The sequence below is a fragment of the Pelodiscus sinensis genome, chromosome 13 (genome assembly GCF_052426305.1).
Source record: "Pelodiscus sinensis isolate ZL-2025 chromosome 13, ASM5242630v1, whole genome shotgun sequence".
Classification (NCBI taxonomy): Eukaryota; Metazoa; Chordata; order Testudines; family Trionychidae; genus Pelodiscus; species Pelodiscus sinensis.
Window position 1 is genome coordinate 17,115,442 of NC_143064.1, and position 24,108 is coordinate 17,139,549.

At 41.9% G+C, this 24,108-nt stretch overlaps 1 protein-coding gene across 2 annotated transcripts in view; it reads right to left on the reverse strand.

Moving 5' to 3' along the window:
* THOC2 (THO complex subunit 2) overlaps positions 1-19,401 on the reverse strand; it is a 119,867-nt gene extending 100,466 nt beyond the window's left edge. For both annotated transcript variants that reach the window (XM_006115394.5, XM_014569712.4), the window contains exons 1-3: positions 19,249-19,401; positions 8,933-8,991; positions 1,964-2,055 (exon numbers count right to left, since the gene is read on the reverse strand). In XM_006115394.5, the coding sequence (XP_006115456.4) occupies positions 1,964-2,055; positions 8,933-8,991; positions 19,249-19,400 (303 nt within the window). In that variant the 5' untranslated portion in view covers position 19,401. The remainder of the gene's footprint in view (positions 1-1,963; positions 2,056-8,932; positions 8,992-19,248) is intronic.
* Between the last annotated feature and the right edge of the window lie 4,707 nt (positions 19,402-24,108).

Consider the following 24,108-nt stretch of genomic DNA (forward strand, 5'->3'; position numbering starts at 1 on the left):
TTTTAAATGCACTACAGGTTTTCATAAACTGAGAAGCAAATTTAAAGGAGTTTTATCTATCTAACAAACAAACTATTTTTAAAAAGTTAGTTTTGTGCATTTCTGATGGAATCACAATTTCCATCCAAATACAGATGGGTGCAAACCCAAGGTAAAAAAACATCAATCATCTAGTTAATAAGAAATGTACCACCTACCATTTTGTAATGTAATAAAGAAGTAAAAATTTAGAATCTGATTAGATACATATTACCTATACAATATGAGAAATATATTTCCATATGGAATATCCTTCTGGTCAGCAAAAGGAAATACCAAATTTAGCATAAGGGCTGTATTCAGTGGTATGTAAATATAATAAGTAAAACGCACAACAGCTAAACAACATTTAAAATGGTTATCTAAATCAATTTACCTTTTTTGTCCCCTCATAGCCTCAGTCCTGAGGTATTTGTTAAATATGTTGGCAATTTAAGTGAGCTCCACATAAATCAGACCTAGCTTTAGTTTAAAAATCCACAATGCTGTTTTAGAGCTACCCCAGATACTCACTCTTCCCTCCTGAATGTTGTAGTATAGAAACTAGTTTCTACAGCAAAAGTACTGATTGTAAAAACTGAAAGGCTTCACTACCACAATGGATACATAGAAAAATAAAAGTTAAAAAAGATCGAAACTTCCCAGTCAAAAATGAACTTGCATTTGAGTTAGGGATGTGAAAGTGTAAATGTTTACATGGTTAACCGATGAACCTGGACTCACTGTTTAATATTCATGGTTACACCAAGCCCTTTTCTTCCCCTCCACACTGCTGCCTCTGTGTCAGCTTTTAAGCCAGCTGTGACACGCATTGGCTCTCATGGAGCCACCTGACAACCTCCCACTTCTGCCCACCCCAACTGTCTTTGTATCAGAGATAGCAGAGGCAGCCAGCATGCATCCAGAGATGACTTTAAGCCTGCTCCCTGCGTGCGCCAGCTCCTGACTGTCCCCACCCTGGTGTAACTGCTGAATTTTTCAGCAGTTACACCATTACATAATTAAACGCATTTTAACATATCTGATTTGAGTATCATATGTATGTCTATAAAATATTTGTTTCTCTCTTCAGCTTTTCACCAGATGATCCTCAATATACTTTCCATGAATACTAGCCTTGGGAAATTTTCATTCACTTTAGTGTACTTTAGCAGGAAAGATGTAGCATTATCAACATATTCTTTATAATAGTCCTGATACAATAGTTATAATTGCATATGAGTAATATTTGTCATATCAATATTTCCATTCCCTCATTCTTCGCAACACATTCTAGAACTTAATAATTTATTAAAGCTTAATAAATACATACATACATACATACATACCCTGGCTTAACAAAAGGAAAACTGATCTCTCTTTAGACTTAAAGGGTGTAGAGGTGAATTATGAAATCTTAAGATCTGTCACCATAAATCAAGTTTTTCCACAACACTGGAAAACAAAATGCTAAAGCTATTATTAAGATTTTTAAGAGTCAAAAGTGCCACATTGGAATTATACTTCTAAGCCCACCTCCCTCAACCGTTGTATCTATATCAGCAGAAGAACTTATCCTGCCAACACAGTGGCATCCACACAGTCACTTAAGTCAGTGTAAATTACATCACTCAGGGTGCATCTACACAGCACCCAAAACTCAAAATAAGATATGCAATTTGTGCTACACAATTTGCGCTATGCAAACTGTGCAGCTTATTTTGAGTCTATTTTGAAAGAGGCTATTTCGAAATTTGGCGCTACCTATACAGTGCCAAATTTCAAGATAATATGCTATTTAGAGCCATCCCTTAACCCTCATACAATGAGGTTTACGTCTACAGGGTATGCTGTGTTTCTGCTGTTTAGCTTTTATTCTGATAAAATCAGTAATTAATTAAAATATTAAATACATCTACAGCAAGTAGTACAAATATATACTTACTATAACATCGCTGAGAACATTAGAAGCTTGATCGTGCTTGAGGTTTCCCTTGACAACATGATTTGCAAGCTCATACAGAGCCTGCTGGATATCTATCAAACATAAAACAGCTGCATTAGGAACATGAGTGCTAGGTAATCCTTGGTCTAACTTTTAATGAAAATCTACAGTGATGCTGCAGACTTGGTGCAGTTAATGGTCAAAGAGCATGTGATTTTTCTCTGCTTCAACCTAAAGATTATTTGCACAAGGCCTAGAGATCCCAATCTGTCCTCCTGGTGGCAGGCACTGCATAATCACATAGCAAAACATGGTCCTTGCCCTAGAGATTCTACAGGAAGAGAGTAAATGCCATAGACTAAAATGGGATAATTATTACACTGGGTCTCATGCACAGCAATGAGTTTCACTGTCTAAAGTTCAGCATGAAAACACATTTGTATAGACTGAATAAATTAAGGATTACATCATGACAAAAGAAAATACTATAATAAATTAAGCTGCAGCTATAAAAATTAAGAACATCAATATTTACTTTTTAGGTAGAAAATTAAACACTTTGTCAGGCTGAATTCTTTGCAGAGAACAAGTGAGAGAAAAACTCCTATGACTAAATAATGTCACACGCTTCAGAGTGTTACATTAAATTGCAAAATTCTTCACTGCTCCTTGAAACAGACTATGTATTTGAGGAAAATTATAGAACATTAAATAAATGCATGTTTTGTGCGCATGGTTCCAAAGTTAAAAATAGGTGGTTACAATATTTTCAACATAAAACACCTTATTACAGTGTGAGTAATACATTAATAATGACCCATGTGGCTAAAAGCCAACACACAAAGAAGAAATATTTTAACTATGTGCATAATTATATTATAGAACGGGGATGGCCAAACTGCAATTTCTTAGCCAACATGTGGATCTTTTACAATACATCTTGCAGAGTCCACTTTGCCCACTCCCCCACTCTCCACCTAGCAGACTGAGGAGAAACAGGATGTTAAGGCTAAGAGCATCTGCCAGAAATGACTGGTACCTGCTGGAAGGGGACACAATGTAAAGATCTCCCTCAACACCTGAGTCATGCCCTCCTACGCGTGCTCTCTCTTGCCCTTAGCAGCCCCTCCTGAAGCTCCCATGTGATAACTCTGCAAGGCAACAGCAAACAGCTGGGAACTGAAGGGAGGAACTTCTGCTTTAGCTCCTGGGCAGGGAGGAGCAGCAAAAGAAGTGACTCTCCCTGCAGCTCCCAGATGTTTGCCACTGCCTCTCCACATGAAGATCTAGCAGCTTCTGTCAGGACCAGACCAGAGCCAGTGCAGCTGTCCTCAAGGTGCTCTGGCAGTGGCTGATGTGGCTGGCTACAGGGCCACTGGAGTGGCTGGCTACAAAGTTGCTCCAGCAGCAGCCAGTCAGGCTATCCACTAGGGATGCCTGAGCAGCTGGCTCCACGGCCAATTGCTTGGGCAGTCCTGGAGTCATCCACACTGGCAGCTGAAGATGTCACCGAGATCACAGTAAATCATGGATTCCATGACTTCTATCATCTCCCTAACACTGAGCTTTAGTTACAGGCTATGTCTACAATACAAACCAGGGGATTCCACTGCTCACATATACATTTGCACAGACTTTCATTGAGCTAGAACCAATATAAATAGCAGCGTAGCCAGAGTAGCACTGGTAGTAACAACAGAGGCACTACTGAGCCGTACTGAGTACAGTAGACTTCCGATAATCCGGAACCTTTGAGACCTAGCAGGTGCCGGATTATCGGATATGCCAGACTATCAGGAGGTACTATAAACTGGTTATACATATATACACTCTATATAAAGCGTTTTTAACCCTTTTTATTGTAGCACAAGCACTGTCCAGCATCACACAATGCCTGTGGCAGACTGACTCGGTCCTGTCCAGTTTCGCTTGGTTCAGCTGCTGCCGCTGGTGCTTTGTGACTCATTTTTTGCCAAAGTTCACTCACTAGGCTCTTGCCATTTTGATGCTGGATTATCGAGAGTGCCATACAACTGGATGCTGGACAATTGGAGTTTTACTGTACAAACACCTGAAACTGGTGTGTGTATACATTTGGTAAGGCTGAAGTATTTGCGACCAGGTATTGGCCCTCACAACCACAACCGAAGCTGGCTACCAGGCAAATATGAAGACCGGCACAGCTCTTGTCAATCTGTCAGCTGAATACAACACAATGTAGCACAAGGGACGACTATGCAAACTATCGAGGTTGATTCAGTGCAGGCAGACGTTTCGGCTATTGACAGCAATGCTTGGCAACTGCCGGTTTCATGTGCACCTCAACAACAGCATTAGCAGATCCAGAACTCTGAACAACTGTCTCCCTCAGGGCTCCGTACTGGCACCATCATTATTCAACATCTCAGTGACATCCCAAAATCTGGTGTTGCAATGTTTATTTATGCAGATGATATCGCACTGGCTGTACAATCGCAATCTCTCCAAACTGTCAGCCAGATGCTAAAATCTGACCTACTCATCATATCCAACTACCTACAGAAGTGGCAGCTCAAACCGAACCCAGACAAAACCGTGGTTACAGCTTTTCATCTAGATAACCGTAACGCCACTGCAAAACTTAATGTTGCTTTTTGTGGGAAAAAGATGGTCTACAAGCCTCATCACAAATACTTAGGCATTACCCTTGGTCACATGCTCTCCTTCTGACGACACCTGGAACAAACAAAGAAGAAACTAAAGCCAAGGATCAACCACCTAAGAAAACTTGCTACAACCGGTTTGGGAGCTGGAGCATGTACTTTGAGGGCCTCAGCAATAACCCTAGTGTGCTCTGTTGCTGAATATTGCTCCCCTGTGTGGTCAGAAAGTGCCCACACAAAGCTAGTTGACACTCAACTGAACAGAGCCATGTGAGTGATAATAGGAACTTTAAAGACCACTGCCGTAGAATGGTTACCGCCACTGGTAACCATCACCCCACCAAGCATCCGTCAACGGGAGTAGGAATGAAGATACCAACGTATCAACCACAGCAGCCAACCTCTTCCCATCCAGAAATACCTCGATCAGCCTCCAACATCCCATCTAAAATCTCGCAAGCCACCTGGCAGTTAGCAAAGGAAGTCAAAACAATGTTAAGAAACTATGGCAAGCTGAATGGCAGCAAGTAGACATCCCAAACAAATATCTTGTGTCAGATCCCACCAGTGAGCAGAAAGATTTCGATCTTCCCCGGAGACTGCGGGGTGTGTTCTAACCGGCTTAGAACCAGTCAGGGCAAGTGCTGTTATCCACTGCATAAGTAGAATTTGTTGCCATCACCACTTTGTGGATGTCCCACTCCGCAAACTACGCACCACATTGTTGCAGAATGCCCAATACGAAAATTTATTGGCTCACTGGAGGATATCCATAATCTAACCAGCGACGCTGTTCGCTGGCTGGAGAGTTTGGACGTCCAACTTTGATGAAAACTACAGTGTTGAACACGACATTTGAAAGAAAAAGACCAATGCCTCTGAAGCAGAAACCAGTGCTACATGTGGCTACACTGCTCTTTATACTTGTGCTAGCTTACTGGGTATTACCTAAAGTATGTGAACATAATCAGGGGAAAAAATCACACTGCCACCAAGCCATGAAGACATAGCCATACAAAACACTCAATTGAAAATATTCAACAACAGTGTGTTCAAGCAGTACTTAGATCATGGTATAACCCAACTACTCTGTACATTTGGGATTACAAAATTCTAACCTACAATTACATTAATAGTATGGAATTGATTGATTTTGGACTTGGGCAAGAAGCTCTTAATTTTCTTTAATACAGGTTGAACCTCACTGGTCCAGCACCCTCGGGACCTGACCAGTGCCAAACCTGAGAATTTGCCAAGCCACAGGAAGTCAATACGGTAGGAAGTGCATCTCTTCATTTTTATTTCACAAATAAAGGCAAGGCGAATAAAGGGAACAATGCTTGCAATGCTGCTTAATAATTTATTACTGCACCGATACATCCTATATAAGTCTAAGCCAAGCCAAGGGTTATAAGCTCTCTTCATAACAAAAAGTGTTAATGTTGTTACACATTTTCTCTGTATTAGCACAAGGAAATAAGTACATAAAGGATAAAAAACAGGCTTACACTTAACAGCATTATCAGCACTTCCACTGCTTGCTGGATTCTTAGAAGAAATTTAAGGGTAATTTAGAGCTAAATAACAGCACAGAACGAAGAGCCAGGACAAGAGGCTGCAAACAAACCTTATGGGACCATGGGAAATTTGGCCACACACAATAAGTGGCCCTCCCACTAACTAAAATCATGCCAGACCATGGATGTTGCTGGACTAGAGAGTGCTGGATTGGAAAGATACAATCAGTATAGTATTCCTAATGAAGGAACTTGAATTCATCAGTGCTTAAGCCAAACTATTAGAACTCAGGAGAGGACATCAGACCTCCATACTGCAGCATATGAACCATACAGTACTGGCCAATTTCAGAGACAAGGATAATCAACTATATGACCTCAAGTCTGATCCAGTATGACAACTCCTATGCTCCTATCCTCTGCTGTGAATCCCCATTCACTGATTATACTAATTTTCAAAATAGCTGAAGTCAGTCCAAGATATTTTTTCCAAAAGCAGCTGCAATATTGAGAAAGGGCATATCTTCTGAATAAATAATGGTATCATCTCAGAAGTAAACTTGGGAAAGGAGAGGTGTTCTTTAAGCGTTAGGCAGATATTTACTGTATCTGAAGTAGAGAATTAAGAAGCAATTTATAGCATCTCAACATACGCTGAAGAAATAATAAAGAAAGCATGATACCTTAATCATCAGATGAGACAGACACACACTCAATTACACTTGCAGACCACCTGTTCTCTGCTTAATTTTAAATGTATTCTAAGAGACAGACAGGGTCTGGGGCACATGTTGAAGTTTAGCCCAAAACCTCTTGGGAGCAGAAACTGCCCTATTTGCTTATACAGTACATACCCCCAATGGAACCATAATCGTTGAAATAGATAAATATGAGCTCCCCAGAAGACTGTGAGCCTGATTTCTTCTGACTAGTCTTATAACGCAAAACACTGATTTAAATGGAGTTATTCACATTTTACATCATTGTGAGAGCAGAATCAGACCCTTATTTCTTTTAACTGAATGACAATTGTTCAGTTTTAGAGACTGCATAATTTTCAATTTTTAAATTATATCACCAAATCTCCTAAAATTTTTCAATCAGAAGGAAACATTACAAATCCTAGAGAGATTTATAAAAGTTCAATGAAAGTTTGCATCTCAAGTCAATTCTGGAAGATGACTGAAAACAGATCATTTTGGGCCATTAGCCTTGTACTAAAACAGTGAATTATACTAAACTTATTTGGGAGTTAAAACATTTTTTGCAATTTTGCTGATTTGTTAAACGTTAAATACTTTTTACTTTGCAAAATTAATTATAATCACATTTCCATTTCACAATAAATAATCCCCTCTGCTTTTATCGTTTCCCCAGGCAACTGTTTTAACAAGATCCCCAGACACCACCTAAACAAAGTAAGCAGCTTTGTAGACTCCAAAATATTGAATCTTTCCTTTCAGGGAATCAGAGCAAACAAAGCAAAAACTCAATTTTTCTTGTTTATGTTGCAAAATTATGTTTTTCTGTTTGTCCTTGGACATTTTAATTATTCTAGTTCTTAAAGTCCTCATCAAAATTATAAGTATATACATTTTAGAATTAACATTAAAACCTTTTAAAAATTGAAACTTTAGAAACTAAAATTGGCATTATAGTTACCCAAATAAGTAAGAAAGACAAATTAGAAACCAAGAACTATAACTCTATAGGTGCAAACTGAACAATATGTTTAAGAATTTATACTTGCACTACTAACCGCTATCTCTATGTTCCAAGCATTTTTCGTTTATATAGTTCCTTGTTAGAATGAAACTCAGGTCTCCACAAAATGTAAGTAGTTGGGCTTCACACATGAAATTTCACAAGAAGCTAGGAGGAAGGAATTCACTTCTCTAACCGAAAACTGATTGTGGTTCTGCAGAGAACTCCCTCTGCATCCTTTCTATGTGAATGTTTGAGGTTAACTGAACTTGTACAAAGGGGATATCTTCCTTGCTGTATACACTAAGCTCCTCTCCTTACTATGTAGGCATCACTGTACACCACCATTCCCTCCAGGCACACATTTGGACTTGATCAATTTCATATATATATTGACTAATTTAATAATTGTGTAACTTCAAAATTTTAGCAGTTACATGACTATTCGACAGTCCCTAGCGATGAGGCTGTCAGTCGGTGTGCTCCCAGCCCAGGGGAGCCCCTTGCCACCCCCACTTGCTGCCTCTGAAGCAGAGGCAACAGCGCGGGGTGGTACACAGGAGCTAGTCCACAAGGGGAGCCTATTTATACATCAGCTCCTCTCAAGAACTGTCTGCCCTCTCATCGCAATGCTGTCTGCCCTCTCATCGCAATGCTGTCTCTATCAGAGGTAGCAGCAGGGGGGCAGGGGGCAGAGGAGGCTGCTCTGTGGGATGAGGGCACAGCCTCTGTCTGCTGTGGGTCTGGGCTCGTTGTGAACAGGGACTGCTCTGTGGAATGGCGGAGCAACCTCTGTCTGTGGGGAACTCAGTTAGGGGCTGGCCTGCCACGGACAGAATGTGCTCTGGTGCAGCCTCCCCTGCCCAACCTGACGCAGCTGCCTCTCATAGAGGCAGCATCCTGGGGAGCGTGGCAAACGACTCCACAGACACCAGCTGCCACCTCCGCCGCTGCTTCAGATACAGAAATCGCAAGGGGGTTGAGTATACTCGATAGGATTAACCAATAAGTCCAGGCTTATCAGTTAATCATATAGTCGACTACATGCTGACATCCCTAACACAAACACACAAACACTCCAAATATATTAGATAATATCAACTTACCTCTGAAAGTCACATTTTCATGGCTTTTATTTTCACTGAGTGTACGGCATAATTGTAAACTGAAATGAGAAATACTGTTTATATCATTTCAGTTTTCAAACTCCATCATGAAATTTAATTACAAAAATCATATAGAATAGCAAAATGTACTATATGTATCAACTTATTTATTTTGACAAACAAAATTATTTGAAAACCAAAACAACCTTTACTCAATACTTAAAACTAAAATTAGGCTGCTAATTTAGAAAAGTTACAAATGCAGTGGTGAAAATGATTTCCCTCTCACATGCTATATCCATATAGTAGTATTTCTATACAGCAACTTCTGGATTGCCACAATTTCTCAGCACGAGTACCAGAGAACTGAGAAATTAAGGCAAGATAAGGACATGAAAGTAGGCAAGATAGCACTCCCTTTACATAATATCTTCAAGACGTGACATGCAAATATCTTTTTGGTGAGCATTATTGAACTTTTGCCCGGATGTATATTGGAAATATTTATTCATTTTTTAATGCTAGGCATAAAGCAGTCACATGATTTCATAGAACATAATCCAGCAAGGGCAGATGCATGCACACATTATTAAAAGCTATCTGAATCTTTAAATAAAAAATATTTTTTTTAATTATAGGCTGGAGCAGGCCTGGGCAAAATACAGTCCGCCAAGCCACCGGATCCAGCCCACAGACACTGTGGGGAGCCCCAAGCAGGCTCTCTGCTTACTTTGCCCCAACCAAACAGCGCTCAGAAATGCAACTCCCAAGAGAGTTTTATTTAAAAACTGAGAGTTCGGGAGGGGGGCGGTAAGCTTTAGGAGCTGCTTCCACCCTCAGCACAATCCCGTTGGCCAGCTTCTGGCCAGAAACCAACCAATGGGAGCTGCCCGTTTCAATAACAAGCAGCCATGAAGCAGCTGCTGCTAGTGTGGGGGCGGGGCAGGCAGCAGTGTTCCTGCTAAAGAGCAAAGCAGCATAGCTTCCCAGGTGATCAATCAGCCCCACCCAGTCAGTCAACTGTGCACTGAGCTCTGAGCCCCTGACTGGTTAGGGCTGATCAATTACCTGTGAAGCTGTGCAATCCTGTAACTTGAAGGGAACACTGGCTAAAAGGGAGGCTGATTCAAGAATGGCTGCTAGCTGTTAAGGCTTCTGGACAGATTCTGCCTCTGGCACCCCAACTTCTTCCTTCCCCAATCCTCTGCCCCCTACTCCAGATACCAAATCCTCTGCATGTATATCCCCTCCCAGATCCGGCACTCCAATCTCCTGCCCCAGATCACGTCCCCTTCTGCCCTAGCTCACAACCCAAATCCCTGCCCTCCCTCCCGTACCCCACTTTCCTGCACTAGGTCACTATCCAACCCCCTGCACCTCAGTCCAGTGCCCCAGGTCACAGCTGCCTCCTTCATCAAAAGTCCCTCCCTTACCCTAAGCTCCCTTCTACACACAACCTCCATCCCAGACCCCACATCTCCTCCATTAGTATCATGGAAGATGCCCTCAACCACTTTCTTGGAATGCCCCTCCCCCCATATCAAAAATTATTGCCCACTCCTGGGCTGGAGAGTTCTGTCCTCTGGATCAATATCTGTGATATGCAAAACCCCTATTTAAAAAAAAATGTCTACACGACAGTATTCTACATAGATCATAGACAGAGCTATTTAAATAATCTTGCGTCCATTTAAAATACTGGATTGTGAAACAGAAGACCCCATAACAGCGGTCATCAACCAGTAGATCGGGAGCTACCAGTAGATCTTGGAGCCTCTGACAGGTGATCCTGACTGGTTTGGCTGGGAAGCTATCATGTGCTATCACTTCAGGTGCCCCTGCCCCCACTGTCCTGCTGCTCCTGCTCTCTGCCTTGGAGCTGCCCCTTGGGAAGCCTCCTGCTTGCTATGCAGGATGTGGGAGGGAGATGGGAGGGTGCTGATGTCAGGGTGTCCCTCTACCCCCCCCCCCCCCACTCCTGTACCCTGTCTCCACACAGAAGAGGATGGAGGGAGCTTGGCAATGCAAATCTCTGTCATTCTCACATGTCTCTGTCATTCTCACAAACACACATAGGCGTGCGCAGGGGGTGTGGTGGGTGTGCCCAGGCACACCCTAATGTCTAAAAAAAAAGTGGCTTTGCGTTTTAATTTAATCACACGATACGCTCTTTTAGTTTTAAAGTATGGATTGTTGTATTATCCAATAAGCGCAGAATTACGTAATATAGATGTTGTAGAAATGGAATGCGGGCTTTCTATACCTCGCAGCATGTCCTTAATGATTGAGTATTCAATAAATGTTCTCCTTTTAAAAAAAAAAAATTCCCTGGGCGCACACCCTAATGAAATCTGCTGCGCACGCCTATGCAAACACACACTGTCCTTTTTTCATCTCCTGCCCCAACACATACATTTGAGAGGGTGAGGGTTGTTTCTACTTTTACTGCTTGCAAAGTGGGTTCTTTTTAGTTTTTGACTGGTCTGTGCCTTTCATAACTTTCATTTCTCTCTTATGCTTACATTTAATTATTTGAGTATTGAGTTCTAAAATGCAGAACCTGTCATGGCTGGAGTAATTATCCCTGTGGCAATTGTGCTCCTGGAGGTGGCTGGTATGTCCCTGCAGCCCTTGAGATGGTCAGAGCAGGGGGGTCTTGCCTACAAAAATTGCTCCTGCAGCATCCATTGATCAATAATGGAGAACCATGGCCAGTGGCAGCTGTGGGGGTTGGTGCTTGTAGATGAGGGGCAGCACATGGAGTCACTGTTGTACATGCCAGCTGCTGTCAGGGGGGGTGCAGGGTTGTGACAGTAGTGGGCCTATCTTGGCTCTGCTGCTCCATCCCTGGGACAGCTGGCCACTTCCCAGGTGGGACTTGAACCCACAATCCCGCCCTTCCCAGGTCCTATTCCCCTCAAGAATCCACCCCACCTTCAGAGGGGCCCTTATCCTTCTTTCCTAATGCAGGAGCCAGCTCCATGCCTAGGGCAGCCTGTGTTTGCTGTCCAGCCCCTCCCGGGGTGGACAGGACTCAAGCCCACCCCTCTATGCTCCCCAGGCAAATGTCCTATCCCCTAGTCTACTCAGGCACCCATACCACATTCAGGGCATCCCTTATCTTGCCTACCTGATATGGGAAGCAGCTTGATCCCTGGGGCAGCCTGTGTTGACTGTCCAGCGGCTGCCTGGATGGGTAGAGTGGGGCTGGGAACTCTAGTCCACCACCCTGTGCTCCAGATGCTGACGCCCTATCCCCTAGGCTACTCCAGAGCTCACCCCACCTCTTGAAGGACCCTTATCCTGTGCTGGCTGTCTAGTGGGTGGAGAGGGATGGGACTCAAGCCCACCACCCTGTGCTCCCCAGGCAAATGGCCTATCCCCTAGCCCACCTCCCTTCCTTCAGCGGGTCCCTTATCCTGCCTTCCTAAGGTAGGCGTCAGCTCCATCCCTGGGGGGCAGCCTGTATTGGCTGTCCAGCTGCTCCCAGAGTACATAGAGTGGGGGGAGGGACTCATGCTCCTAATCTTGCACTCCTCAGGCAAATGCCTTATCCCCTAGGCCACTCCAGAACCCACCCCACCTCACTACCTGTGGGGTGTCCCTTCCCACATTCCAAACTCCTTGGCCCAAGACCAGAGCCTGCACCTCAACCCCCTATCCCAGCCTGGTTAAACTGAATGAGATTCGGGGGAAGGGGAATGAAGTGAGCAGGGTGAGACCCCGGAGTAGGGGTGGAACAGGGTGAGACCTCAGAGAAGCGGGAGGGGGGGAAGAGGAAGCCAGGCTAGGGTATTTAAATTTGAGGTAGATCTTACATTGTACTTAAACTGAAGAAGTGATCTTGTGGTTAAAAAGGTTGCAGACCACTGCCCTATAAGTTTTAGTATTTTGTTTTTTAATAGCTATCTGTGCACCCAAGTGAGGGTTTAGACTTCAAAAGTGCTCTTCAGGGGTGCCAGGCTCTTCTTGCACTGTTCTCATTGTAAGATCAGGCCCCAAAGCATAAAAGCAACGACATAAAAATGCGTAAATACCTATATTTATAAAAATACCGAAGAGTGCACAAATCAAATTTTTTAAAAGTTTTCAGGAGAACAATTATATTCTTGTAAGGCCCACAACTTCAGATATTACAGTTCATCTCAGAGTCTGAGAGAATTAGAAATTAATACAGCACCAAATCTATGTAGTCTATGATAATCTCTCAAAGTTATATAAACTCATACCAGTACCTTCTAATGTAGATTATATATGAAAATATTATGCTTGCTTGATTTCATAATCAAAAGCATATTAACTCTAAAGAAAGTGTATACAATAATCATAGCCATTCACTCTTGCTGCTAGCATCAATGTACCTAATTTCCATCCAATCTTTATCAAAAGATTAGATCAGTGGTTTTCAAACTTTATTTCTCATGGCCCAGTTGAAGAAAATTGTTGATGCTTGCAACCCAAAATAATTTGACTGGAGTGTGGGTCCAGGGTGGGGCTGAGGATGAGAGCTTTGGGGTACAGGAGGGGGCTCCAGCTTTAAGAGGGTCAGCACTGGAGCAGGAGCGGGCTATTTTGAGCAGCTCCTGGTCAATGGCGCAGCAGAGGTGTTAAGACAGGGTTCCTGTCTCTCCTGGCACAGCAAACCATGCTGTGCCCTAGAAGCTACCACCAGCAAGTTCCCAGCCAATGGGAGTGTGAAGCTAGCGCTCAGACCAGGGGCAGTGCATGAAGCCCTGTGCGCTCTTCACTTCTCACCCCCAGCCTAGGAGCTGGGCCTGCTGTTGGTTGCTTCTAGGGTATAATGCAGTCTGCAGTGTAAGGACAAGCAGGTAGCCTGCCTTAGTACTCCCACTGGTCACCTGATCACTCTGCAGCAAGGAGACCAAGAACCCGACATTCCACAACACAATAATGGGGTCATGACCCATAGTTTGTAAACCACTGGATTAGATGACTCAACAACAATGGCTTTACATACTATGTAAAACATTAAGAAAATGCAGGTTTACATTCAAATATAAGTATAATGCAATCAACAGACTCACAATACAGCTACGTTATGAAAACTTGTGATACAAAGTAAAGATATGGCTCAAATTATTACTACTACATTTTTTACTGTTACAGAAAACACAACAGGATTCTCTCCAACATATCATATCACATAACAGAAAGGTCTAGCTCTAAAGAAGGGGTCAAGCTTCTATTTCATTTTTTCCACTAATGGTGAATTTTCTTCTATTCATTATTAATCAAGATAAATAGATCTGCAAAAGCATTTACAAAAATCAATATTTCTTCAAAGGAACTGCTTTAGGCCATCTGATCTCAACTAATCTTTCTTTTGAGTCTACTGTGTATTTTCTTAAACATTAAGTAGATGAATTAATACCCAGTGCAATTAGCCCATCTGTATTTATTCCTTTCTGTTTAAAATTAACCATCAACCTATGCCCTTGATCCTGCAACTGGGATCCACTCAGGCAGACCCTTTGGACCACACAAAGTCCTTTTAACCATCAGTCTTTATAATAGGTCAATGAGCTGTCATATAATGAAACTCCACTGTACACCTGAAAGGTCCACTTCAACAGATCTTCATGCAAGATTAAAGGTTTTAAGTTGTTTCTATACTACAGACAAATATAAATTCCCATCACATGCCACAAACTGAAATAAGAGACTCAGGATATGCTCTTTTGGCATATCTACATCAGTGTTCTCAACCAGCGGTATGAATACCCTTACGGGTACCTAGGAGAAGTCTGGGAGGTGCGTCAACACAACTGAAATTTGGAGAAAACTGAATTTTTGTTTTAAGTTTTACAGCTGTTTATTATTTTCGTACTTTTTACACACAAAAATGTCATCGCCCGCCCTGCCACGATTAAGTTGTTTAAACCAATGTGTTGCCATGGTAGAAAAAAATTGTGTGACTGAAAACTGTAGGTACCTGGGGGTACTTTTTTTTTTTTAAGGCTTAATTTTATTTATTTTTTATTTTTTTTTAAAGGGTTGAAAAACACTGATCTACATGATCAGCTCATTGTTCAAGGTGCTGGCCAAATAAATCATTAAAGATACACTTACAACTTTAGGTAAGGCCCTGGATTATTTTTTAATTTACGAGAAAATAAATTAAGATGTCAGTGTACTAAACTGAATGGCTATGTCCACCCAGTAACAAGCAGTGGCAAAATACATACAAATACCATGTACTAAAAAGGGTGAAGAGACACACATTCACTCTCTATTGAACAAAGACCCCAACTACCTTACCCATTACCAAGATAGCTTCCCCAATTATCACCTCTAATACCATTAGCTCACAGACACTTACCTTCCTTCTTCCCCCCCCCCCCACGCATCCCCCTTCTGTTCTGAAATGTGATTTGTCCTTTTCATATGTGTTCATTTTTTTAATTGTATCCTTTGGTATATATGGTTGTGACTGTTTTCTTCCACTATTTGATCTGAGGAAGTGGGTCTGGCCCACGAAAGCTCATCATCTAATAAACCATCTTGTTAGTCTTTAAAGTGCTACATAGTCCTGCATTTTGCTACATTCACTCTCTGTGTGTGCATGTGAATGTGTGTATATAAAAATACCTCATCTTGAACAATGTTTGTTGTGTTCACCTGATTTTAAAAAAAGGACTAAAATAAAGTTTCAAGTGTCAGAGAATCCAGGAAGATTAAGAGCAATTAGTAGAACGACAAGCACTAACTAACCTCTCTTAAAAACAACTGACATACAAACTAAAAGGCAAAAAAATAAATAAAAGTTTTTTACAACATATAACATGTGAAACTGATTGCTGCAAGATACTAATTTCAACAAATAGCTTAGAAATTAACGCAGAAGACCTAGATATTACTAGTCAGTAAAAGAGATAATTAAGTTTATAATGTATACAATCATATATAAGGTATGAAAAAAGTTATAAGCAGATGTCTTGACTATTCAAACTAACCTGTTAGATTCTTATTTTAAATAATAACCACCTATAAATATATCCAGAATCTTTATGATCTGTTATTTGATTATTAATGTATTTTGTTGGGTTAACTTTAAAGTTTTTTATATTACTTAGAATAATGCACAGATTAAATTGTCTTAATCACTTTGTCAATGTTGACTACAGATACTGCATTTCTTTAAATTTACAATAATATAATCCACTCCATGCTTTAATATATTTGCCGTATTTGTTTATCAAAATAAAGACTTTCTTAGAAGTATAAAAGATTAGACAACTTGGATAACATTACAAAAGTAATGAACTCTCATACTTCAGATCATAATCTGATCACCACACTTTTTATACAGTATTATATAAAGAGTAATATTTAATGGGCTGTTTACTCCTGCCTTTTAAGCATCTAAAACTGGTCATAGCCAGGAATCAAAATACTAAACAAGATGAACTATTTAATATTTCATTAGGGCAATTTATATGATCCCAAATTATAAAATAATACTTTACTAAAGATAACTAATAACTTCGCCACTATATCATTTCAGACTCTTATCTTTTTGGATCACATAAGTTACCCTACACTAACAGCAGTTAGCGAATGTTCTTATTTGTTTTCACCTTTTTTTCTTATCAACCACAAATTGTTACCAATACATTTACTGGTTTTATTTGAGTGAAAGTTGGTATGTTGCTTCTGTTCTGGCCAGCCCCAGCATACTTAAAAACTAAACATTGGTCTAAAAATGAGCTTGCCCCCAATGAAAAAGATGGGTAAAACAAGTTTTGCTAAGAACTGTCACTTGGCTTTAGTCGCTAGAATTACAGGTGTTGTCCTTCTACAGCTCATATCCTTCCCAGAGTTTATCAACTTTATTAATTGTCCTATGTGTTTAATTTATATTGCAAACTGCTTAGATCTGGAATATCATCTTTCTAGGCCTTCTGCAAAACACTTTGCATCCTTTCTAAGCTTCTAATTCTTCATTTCTAGAACTGGTACAAAATATGTTGATGTATTTCATTTTGACATCTAAAAATGCAATCAATGGTTGCTTTTGTTTATTAACACAAAGATTTGTTAGTATTTCAGAACAAAAATTCTAGCAAAATTGTTCAGTTTCTACTTCTAGGAAAGCCAGTCTTTACGTGTGCAAGAAATCTTTTGGAATGGTTCATACGGATACAATTTTTTACTTTTAAAAGATTTAATATGTAGGTTTAGAAGATTTATAAAAATGTTTCAGCAAAAACTGACAGCTGTTATGCACACACAGAGTCACACTTCACTGGCAATTTACAGCCTCTTGTTTAAATCAGGCTGTCTGGGAATTATTCTTAAACAGGGTTTACACACTGTCCCTTCTAACCTAGTAACACTACTGGATAAGCCAAAATGAATGAACCAAAATGAATGTATACTCTTTTCTGTTTTTTAAGATTGTGGATTCAAAGACTGGATTACAATACTTTTGTGTAACATTTTAAGATACTTGGCCTTTTGTTAGAAAGTGGTTTAGCTGACCTGTGTGAATCCTACAATAGCCAAAGGCTAAGCTACACCACCCTTTCTCTGCACAAATCTTTACACAATCAACTATGAATTATCTTTCAAAATTAACTCTCTATTACCTGTCATAAGGTATTTTTCAAAATTAATCATATTGAACAGCTTCCTAACTCAGATAGAAGTAATAACCTCACACACACACACAAAAAAGGTAAGTCCTGACATACATCCTTTTTATGTCAAACCTCTACTACCATGGTGTCCAACATGCTAGCCACTAGCCAGATGTGGTTATTTGGCCAGTTGAGTGTGGCTAGTTGGCTTGAAAAATGTGCCAATTTGGCCAGTTGAGTGTGGCTAAGTCATGAGAGTGGCTACTGATTCAAAACTGGTTGGACACCATGGCTATACTATATAAAAAAATACTGTTTAGTGACCTACACTTAGTTACATATTTTAATAGATACTGAACGAATATATTTATATATTTTATTCTTCTACAAAAATGTATAGACACTGGCTAACAATCTATTTACTGACTATATCTTTCAAATTTTTTTGTGAATTCAGTTGTTAACACAGAATCCTAAACAGGGAAAGTTTAAAAATAGTTTGAACATACATTTCTTTATAAGCTCATCTATACTGCAGTTATTACTGTCAGGTGACTTACTATATAGCTGATTATTTGGTCATAATACAGTCTAGTTTTTAGTATAGATCAAAACATGTTTAAGCCACGGTTATGTCAAGCCTGTATCATGATGCAAGGGCACTGACAACAAGGCTTTCCCTCTTCCACTACCTAATGAAAAAGGTCAAGGGAAGAATGGTAATGTAGAAGGCCTCTACATTCTCCATCTACCTCACCCGTTCTTCTCATCCTGTTTCAGAGGGCTGTACAGCTATACCAAATGAAGGAAAATTAATTATGTGAATACTATGTCTCATTGAAATGCACCACAAAATAGTCTTTAACATTTAACTTTGAAGGTGTCTCTTAATAAAAAAGCAAATAAATTAAAGTTTTTAAGAACTCTTCCGATTAATCTACAATATTAAAAAGTTTTCAGCCCAAGTCATTGTTCAGTTGAGGAAATTGTGAATGTCAAATCAAACCTTCTGATCAGAGGCAATCCCAATACACAGTGGACAACATACTGCCAGAATGGCCACCTCTTAGGACTTAGGGTGATACTGACAAGATCATTCTCTGCCAAGGCCAGGAGCGCTAAATGGATTTGTGGGGAGGGCTGGGCGGAACTCTCTTGGCACACAAAGGGCCCATGACAGAAGAGTTGATGGGATGAACGATCCTCGCTCTGGGCTGGATCGGAAGAAGCGCGGGCGTTAAATCCTTCGGATGGAGGAATTTCGGGACTGAGGCCCTTGCAACTACGCTCAACACTGGGGCGCCTGACGCTTCGGCACAGGGGAAAGCGGGCGAACCCGACAGCCGCGGGGGCGGAGGTACGGGCGATCAAACGGGGCCAACGGTCGGGGGAGCTTGGCCCAAAGCCTGGAACGGGGCGCTTGGGGCTAGAGCACCGGGAGCCCGGACAACTAGGCCGGGGGAGGGGGGACGTGAAGGAGTCAGGCCCAAGGGAGAGCGCCAGGGTGAAAGGGCACCGAGCCGGTGGGGGACGCTCGCTCGGCCCTTTAGGGAGCGGTGCGGGGAACTCAGCCCGGAACTCTGCCCTCCACCCAGCTCCCGGCCCCTCCACCCGACCGGGCCCCAAACTCCGGCCCCTACGGACCGGCCGGCGGGCCGCCCTAGCCTCCAGCGCCCGGCCCGGTCCGCTCCTCCCCCCACGCCGCCCCGCACTCACAACTCGCTCTTGCCCGATTTCTCCCAGTTCTTTATCCACTCGGCAGGGAGCGCCCCCGCCGCCGCCATCTTCCCCGTGTGGCGCCGAGAGCCCGGATGAGGCGAGCGACGGGACGGGGTCAGAGGGGACGGGCCGGCCCTCCCGCCAGGCATGATGGGAAACGGGCCTAGAGCAGCCTGGGAGACGAACGTGCGCGCGCTCTCCTGCCGAACGGCTCCCGGGCCCGCGCTGCGCGCGCGGAACCGGCCACGGGCGGCTGCTGAGTTTCGGCAGCGGCGCCCGCCCGCGGCTACACAACGCCGGGCCCAGCGAGTCCCGCGCCAGCTGCCCCCAGACACTCCGGTACCTAGCTACCCCCCTCCCCCCACACTGGTAACACTTGAGCCCCCCCAATATAGGGGTGACTCCTGACCCCCGCGCCAGTCACACCATGGCCCCCGCCCCTTCTTCCAGTACATCCGCCACCTGCCCCCCCCATACAGCTGGGCCACAAGCAACCCACCCAAAATACTTCCAGCCCTTCCTGCAGTGCACCACCCGAGCCCTTGTCATTTATCTTATAAATATATCCCCCCGCCCCGGCAAGTTTCCCAAATACACTGGACGCCCAGCAATCCCCCTACAATTAACGAGACTGCTATCATCCACTCAATGAATGCACCAGGACCTTGCAACGTTTCCCAAATACGGTGGGCCTCTGCAGTCTTCCCTCAAAAACAACAGTAACCCCTGGACCTCACCAATCTACCCCAAATACATCTGGATCCCTACAATCCACCCAATGAATACTATCAACTTCCCCAAATAACACCAGACCATCAATCGCTGCCCCCCACCCCCTCCAAAAAAAACTCTAGCAGGCTGCCCATCACAATGGTAACATCTGTTCTCCACTAACTCCCCCTCCCCTATGTCTTGGGGACACTGGGTACCCAGCAACTTTACACCAAATGTGCCACAACACCAGGCCTCCACCTATCCCATATCAATAGCTCCGGGTTTGCAGGGACATTTCCCCATGTCTCTCCCTTATAGTCTCAGCCAAAATCCATGCATATGTCTGTGACTTCACATACTTGTTAAAATAAATGTATTCTGAGATATTTAGCAAAAGGGTATCAGTAAGACTTATCTAATTCTGTAGCTCTGTTATACGAATTTATAGTAGTAATATTAATTTGTAGGTTTCAGTGATAGAGTTGCAGTCAAGGACTACAAAACTTGTTTGTGTGTAAAAAGTCATTTAATCTGTTAATTGTCATACAGATAGGTTGATAGTTATATTCTAAATCTATTGAAAAGAAAGAATGGTCCCTTCATTTCAGAAATCTTAGGGCAGGTCTACAAAATTAAGTCACCTTAAGTTACTTGCTATGCTATCAGCCCCAAGTGGCAGAACTCTAGATGTCAGTTCCGGGCAGTGAGGCTCTGATAGGCAGCAAATGGTGATGTGATGTGATGTAAGCAATGCAGTGTCTACACTGATCCTGCATTGACATAAGAGCTATGCCTCTTGCAGAGGTGGAATTACTAAGGACATATCTTCATGTTAGGCTGGATCAATAGGCAGTGATCATGTAAGCAAAGGGTCAGTTTGTCATGTCTAGATAAATTGACCACCGAGCGCTCTCCCGTTGACTCTTGATACACCACCAAAACCAGAAGAGTTAAGCGGAGTCGACAGGAGAGCATCAGCTGTCAACTTACTGCTGTGAAGATACTGCAGTAACATAAGTCGATGGTCTGCAATAGTATAGACAAGGCCTAAGTTAGTGTAGCAGGCTACTTACATCAGTGAGAATAATTTGCCTTATGCCACTCTAACTGTAGTGTAGACTAAGCCTTAGTTTCATAGTTCAAACTTCAACATTTGAAGAATACAGGGTCTTTTTTTTCTTTTAAAGTATATTCAGAGTCTTTGGTCTCTGATGGGCTTGAGCCATTATCTCAGAGGAAATTCCTAAACTATTACCAGTGGAGTACTTGCTGGAGGCTCTCTTTAGCTACATCTAAACTACAAGCCTCTTTCAAAAGAGGCTTTTTCGAAAGAATCTTTCAAAAAAGCCTCTTTCAAAAGACAGCGTCTAGACAACAAGCAGATTTTTTGAAAAAGGGAGCCGCTTTTTTGAAAGAGTCTAGATGCTCTCTTTCGAAAAAGAACAGTTTGCATTCAATAGCGCCTTTTTTAGAAACGGTACTTTAGAAAAAAGGCATTATTTCTCATAAAATGAGGTTTACCACGATTGAAAAAACTGCTGGTTTTTTTCGATTTACTTTCAAAAGAACGCGGCTGCAGTCTAGATGCAGGTGAATTTTTTTTTGAAAAAAGGCTACTTTTTTTGTGTCCCTCTGAGGAACAGAATAGATTTAAGGGAGCAATGAATGAAGAGAAAAATAGGTGGTATTTTTACCTTTTTTTCAAAAAGGCCAAAACATTTATATAAAATAATTAAAAATATATCATCATTGTGCTAATATTGGCCTTCCATGTAAACAAGGTGCAGTGAGCCCCAATTTACCAGTTTTATCTTGAGCCACCATTCCTACAGACAATGCAGCACTTGTTAGCACTTAAAATAAAGCTAAGTAAGGTTTATTAAAGTAAAAATAAAGATGTAATAAGAAATAAGAAATAGTGGTTACATCACAAAACAAAATCATAGAAAACAAACCAGAGTCTATACTTATGGAATATAGATTGCACCTCTAAAATCCAGGATACTCTGGTCTAGCAACATCCATGTTCTGGCAGGATCACAGATATTGCTGGACCAGGGAGCCTGGTTGGCTAGAAGCAGCACGGCCAGCAGTGGGGAAGTTGAGCTCTGGCGGGGGATGGAAGCAGAATCCCCGGTGGCCAAGACGGGCTGACAGCCAAGAAAGGAGCCTTGACCTGCCCTGGTCTCGCAAACTCCAGGGTTTGGGACCCCTCAGGACCAGAGGGTGTCAGAACAGGCAGGTCCAACCTGTAGTAAAGTAAATTTCCCACCAAATTCAGCCATTGCAGAGCTGGATGCTTTTTCAATAAAGAGGACCCAAAATGTTCATAAAATCATAAAAATGTAGAGTTGGAAGGTACCTTAAGAACTCATCTAGTTCAGCCTGCCTCACTGAGTAGGACTATGCACTCCTAAACCGTCCTTGATAGATGTTTATCCAATCTGTTTTTTTAAAAATTCAGTGATGGCACTTCCACAGCATCTCTTACAGGCCTAATCCAGATCTTAACTAGAATCATAGAATACTAGAACTGGAAGGGACCTTGAGAGGTCATCGAGTCCAGTCCCCTGCCCTCACAGCAGGATCAAGCACTGCTTAGAAGATCATTCCTAATAGATGTCTACCTAACCTGCTCTTAAATATCTCTAGAAATGGAAATTCCACAACTTCCCTAGGCAATTTATTCCACTGTTTAACTACTCTGACAGGAAGTTTTTCCTAATGTCCAACCTAGATGTATGTCCCTTGCTGCAGTTTAAGCCCATTGCTTCTTGTTCTGTGATCAGAGGCCAGGAAAAACAATTTTTCTCCCTCCGTGTGACACCCTTTTAGATCCTTGAAAACCACTATCTTGTCCTCTCTCAATCTCCTCTTTTCTAAACTAAACAAGCTCAATTCCTTCAGCCTTGCCTCATAGCTCATGTTTTCTAGCCCTTTTATAATTTTTGTACCTCATCTCGGGACCTCCAATTTCTTCCCATCTTTCTTGAAATGTGGTGCCCAGAACTGGACACAGTACTCCAGCTGAGGCCTAATCAGTGCAGAGTTAGTCACCAGATAGGTGATAATACGTCTTGGAGATGATCCATTCAAATCGGAGGCAGTTGTCCTGCCGTGGATAGCCAGTGAAGTAAAATAATTAGTTGTCTAGCCTTGCTCCATCACCACTTTAAGTGAAAAACTATCAGAGACAAATGCAGTTAATCAAAAACAATTAGGTGTAAAAAAGATACATTATAACAAAGAGAAAAAGCCGGTTATGAATAAGGAAAAAAGACAATTTCAGTAAAATACAGGGTGGGGAAAGACACACGCTATACTTTTTCTGGAATCACATCCTCAGCAACCAGAGGTGCCTTCATGAAAAATTGGGTTTTGATTCCTGTTATGCCAGTCAGCTCTGCAACAGACTGAACCTTCTTTTTTGTGCTTTGTATTGTGCTGTAATAATTTGTTTCCATCAGTCTCTGTTGTTTCTAGTAGATAATGTAACTTTTCTTAAATACATCTTCATTTGTTTTATTACAAGTGTGGCATGTTATTCAGGAGCAGGGGATTTTAAGGTAAACTGAGGTACACTGCTCCTTTGGGAGCAGCTGATACGGGGGTTTCTGTCAGTGGGCAGTGTCAGAGTCTGGTTATCACAGAGGGTTACTTCAAAGATATCTGAGGGTTGGGATGCACCTACTGTAACATGACACCCAGCTACACAAATAACTTTCCCCCGACTTACACTAGAGACAGGATGTAACATGTTGACTTTCAGCCCTGAGTATCTCCAGAACCATCATGGCCTACACCAGTGTTTCTCAACCAGTGGTACGAGTACCCTTAGGGCAGTGTTTCTTAAACTGTGTTCTGTGGCACACCAATGTTCTGCGAGGCAGTCAGAGGTGTGCCAAGGAGAACAACAGAATTTAAAATGGCTGCCCTTAAAGGATGTGTTTAAGACCGAGGAACACCAAACAATATTTTTTTATGAGGAACACCAAGGCCCTCAATAACTTTCCCCCTGACCTTTTTTTCTTTTTTCTTTTTCTTTTTTTTTTTTTTTTTGCTAAACAAAAAAATCCTTGATGTTGCTCATAAAAAAAAAATTATTGTTTGGTGTTCCTCGATCTTAAAAAGTTTAAGAAACAC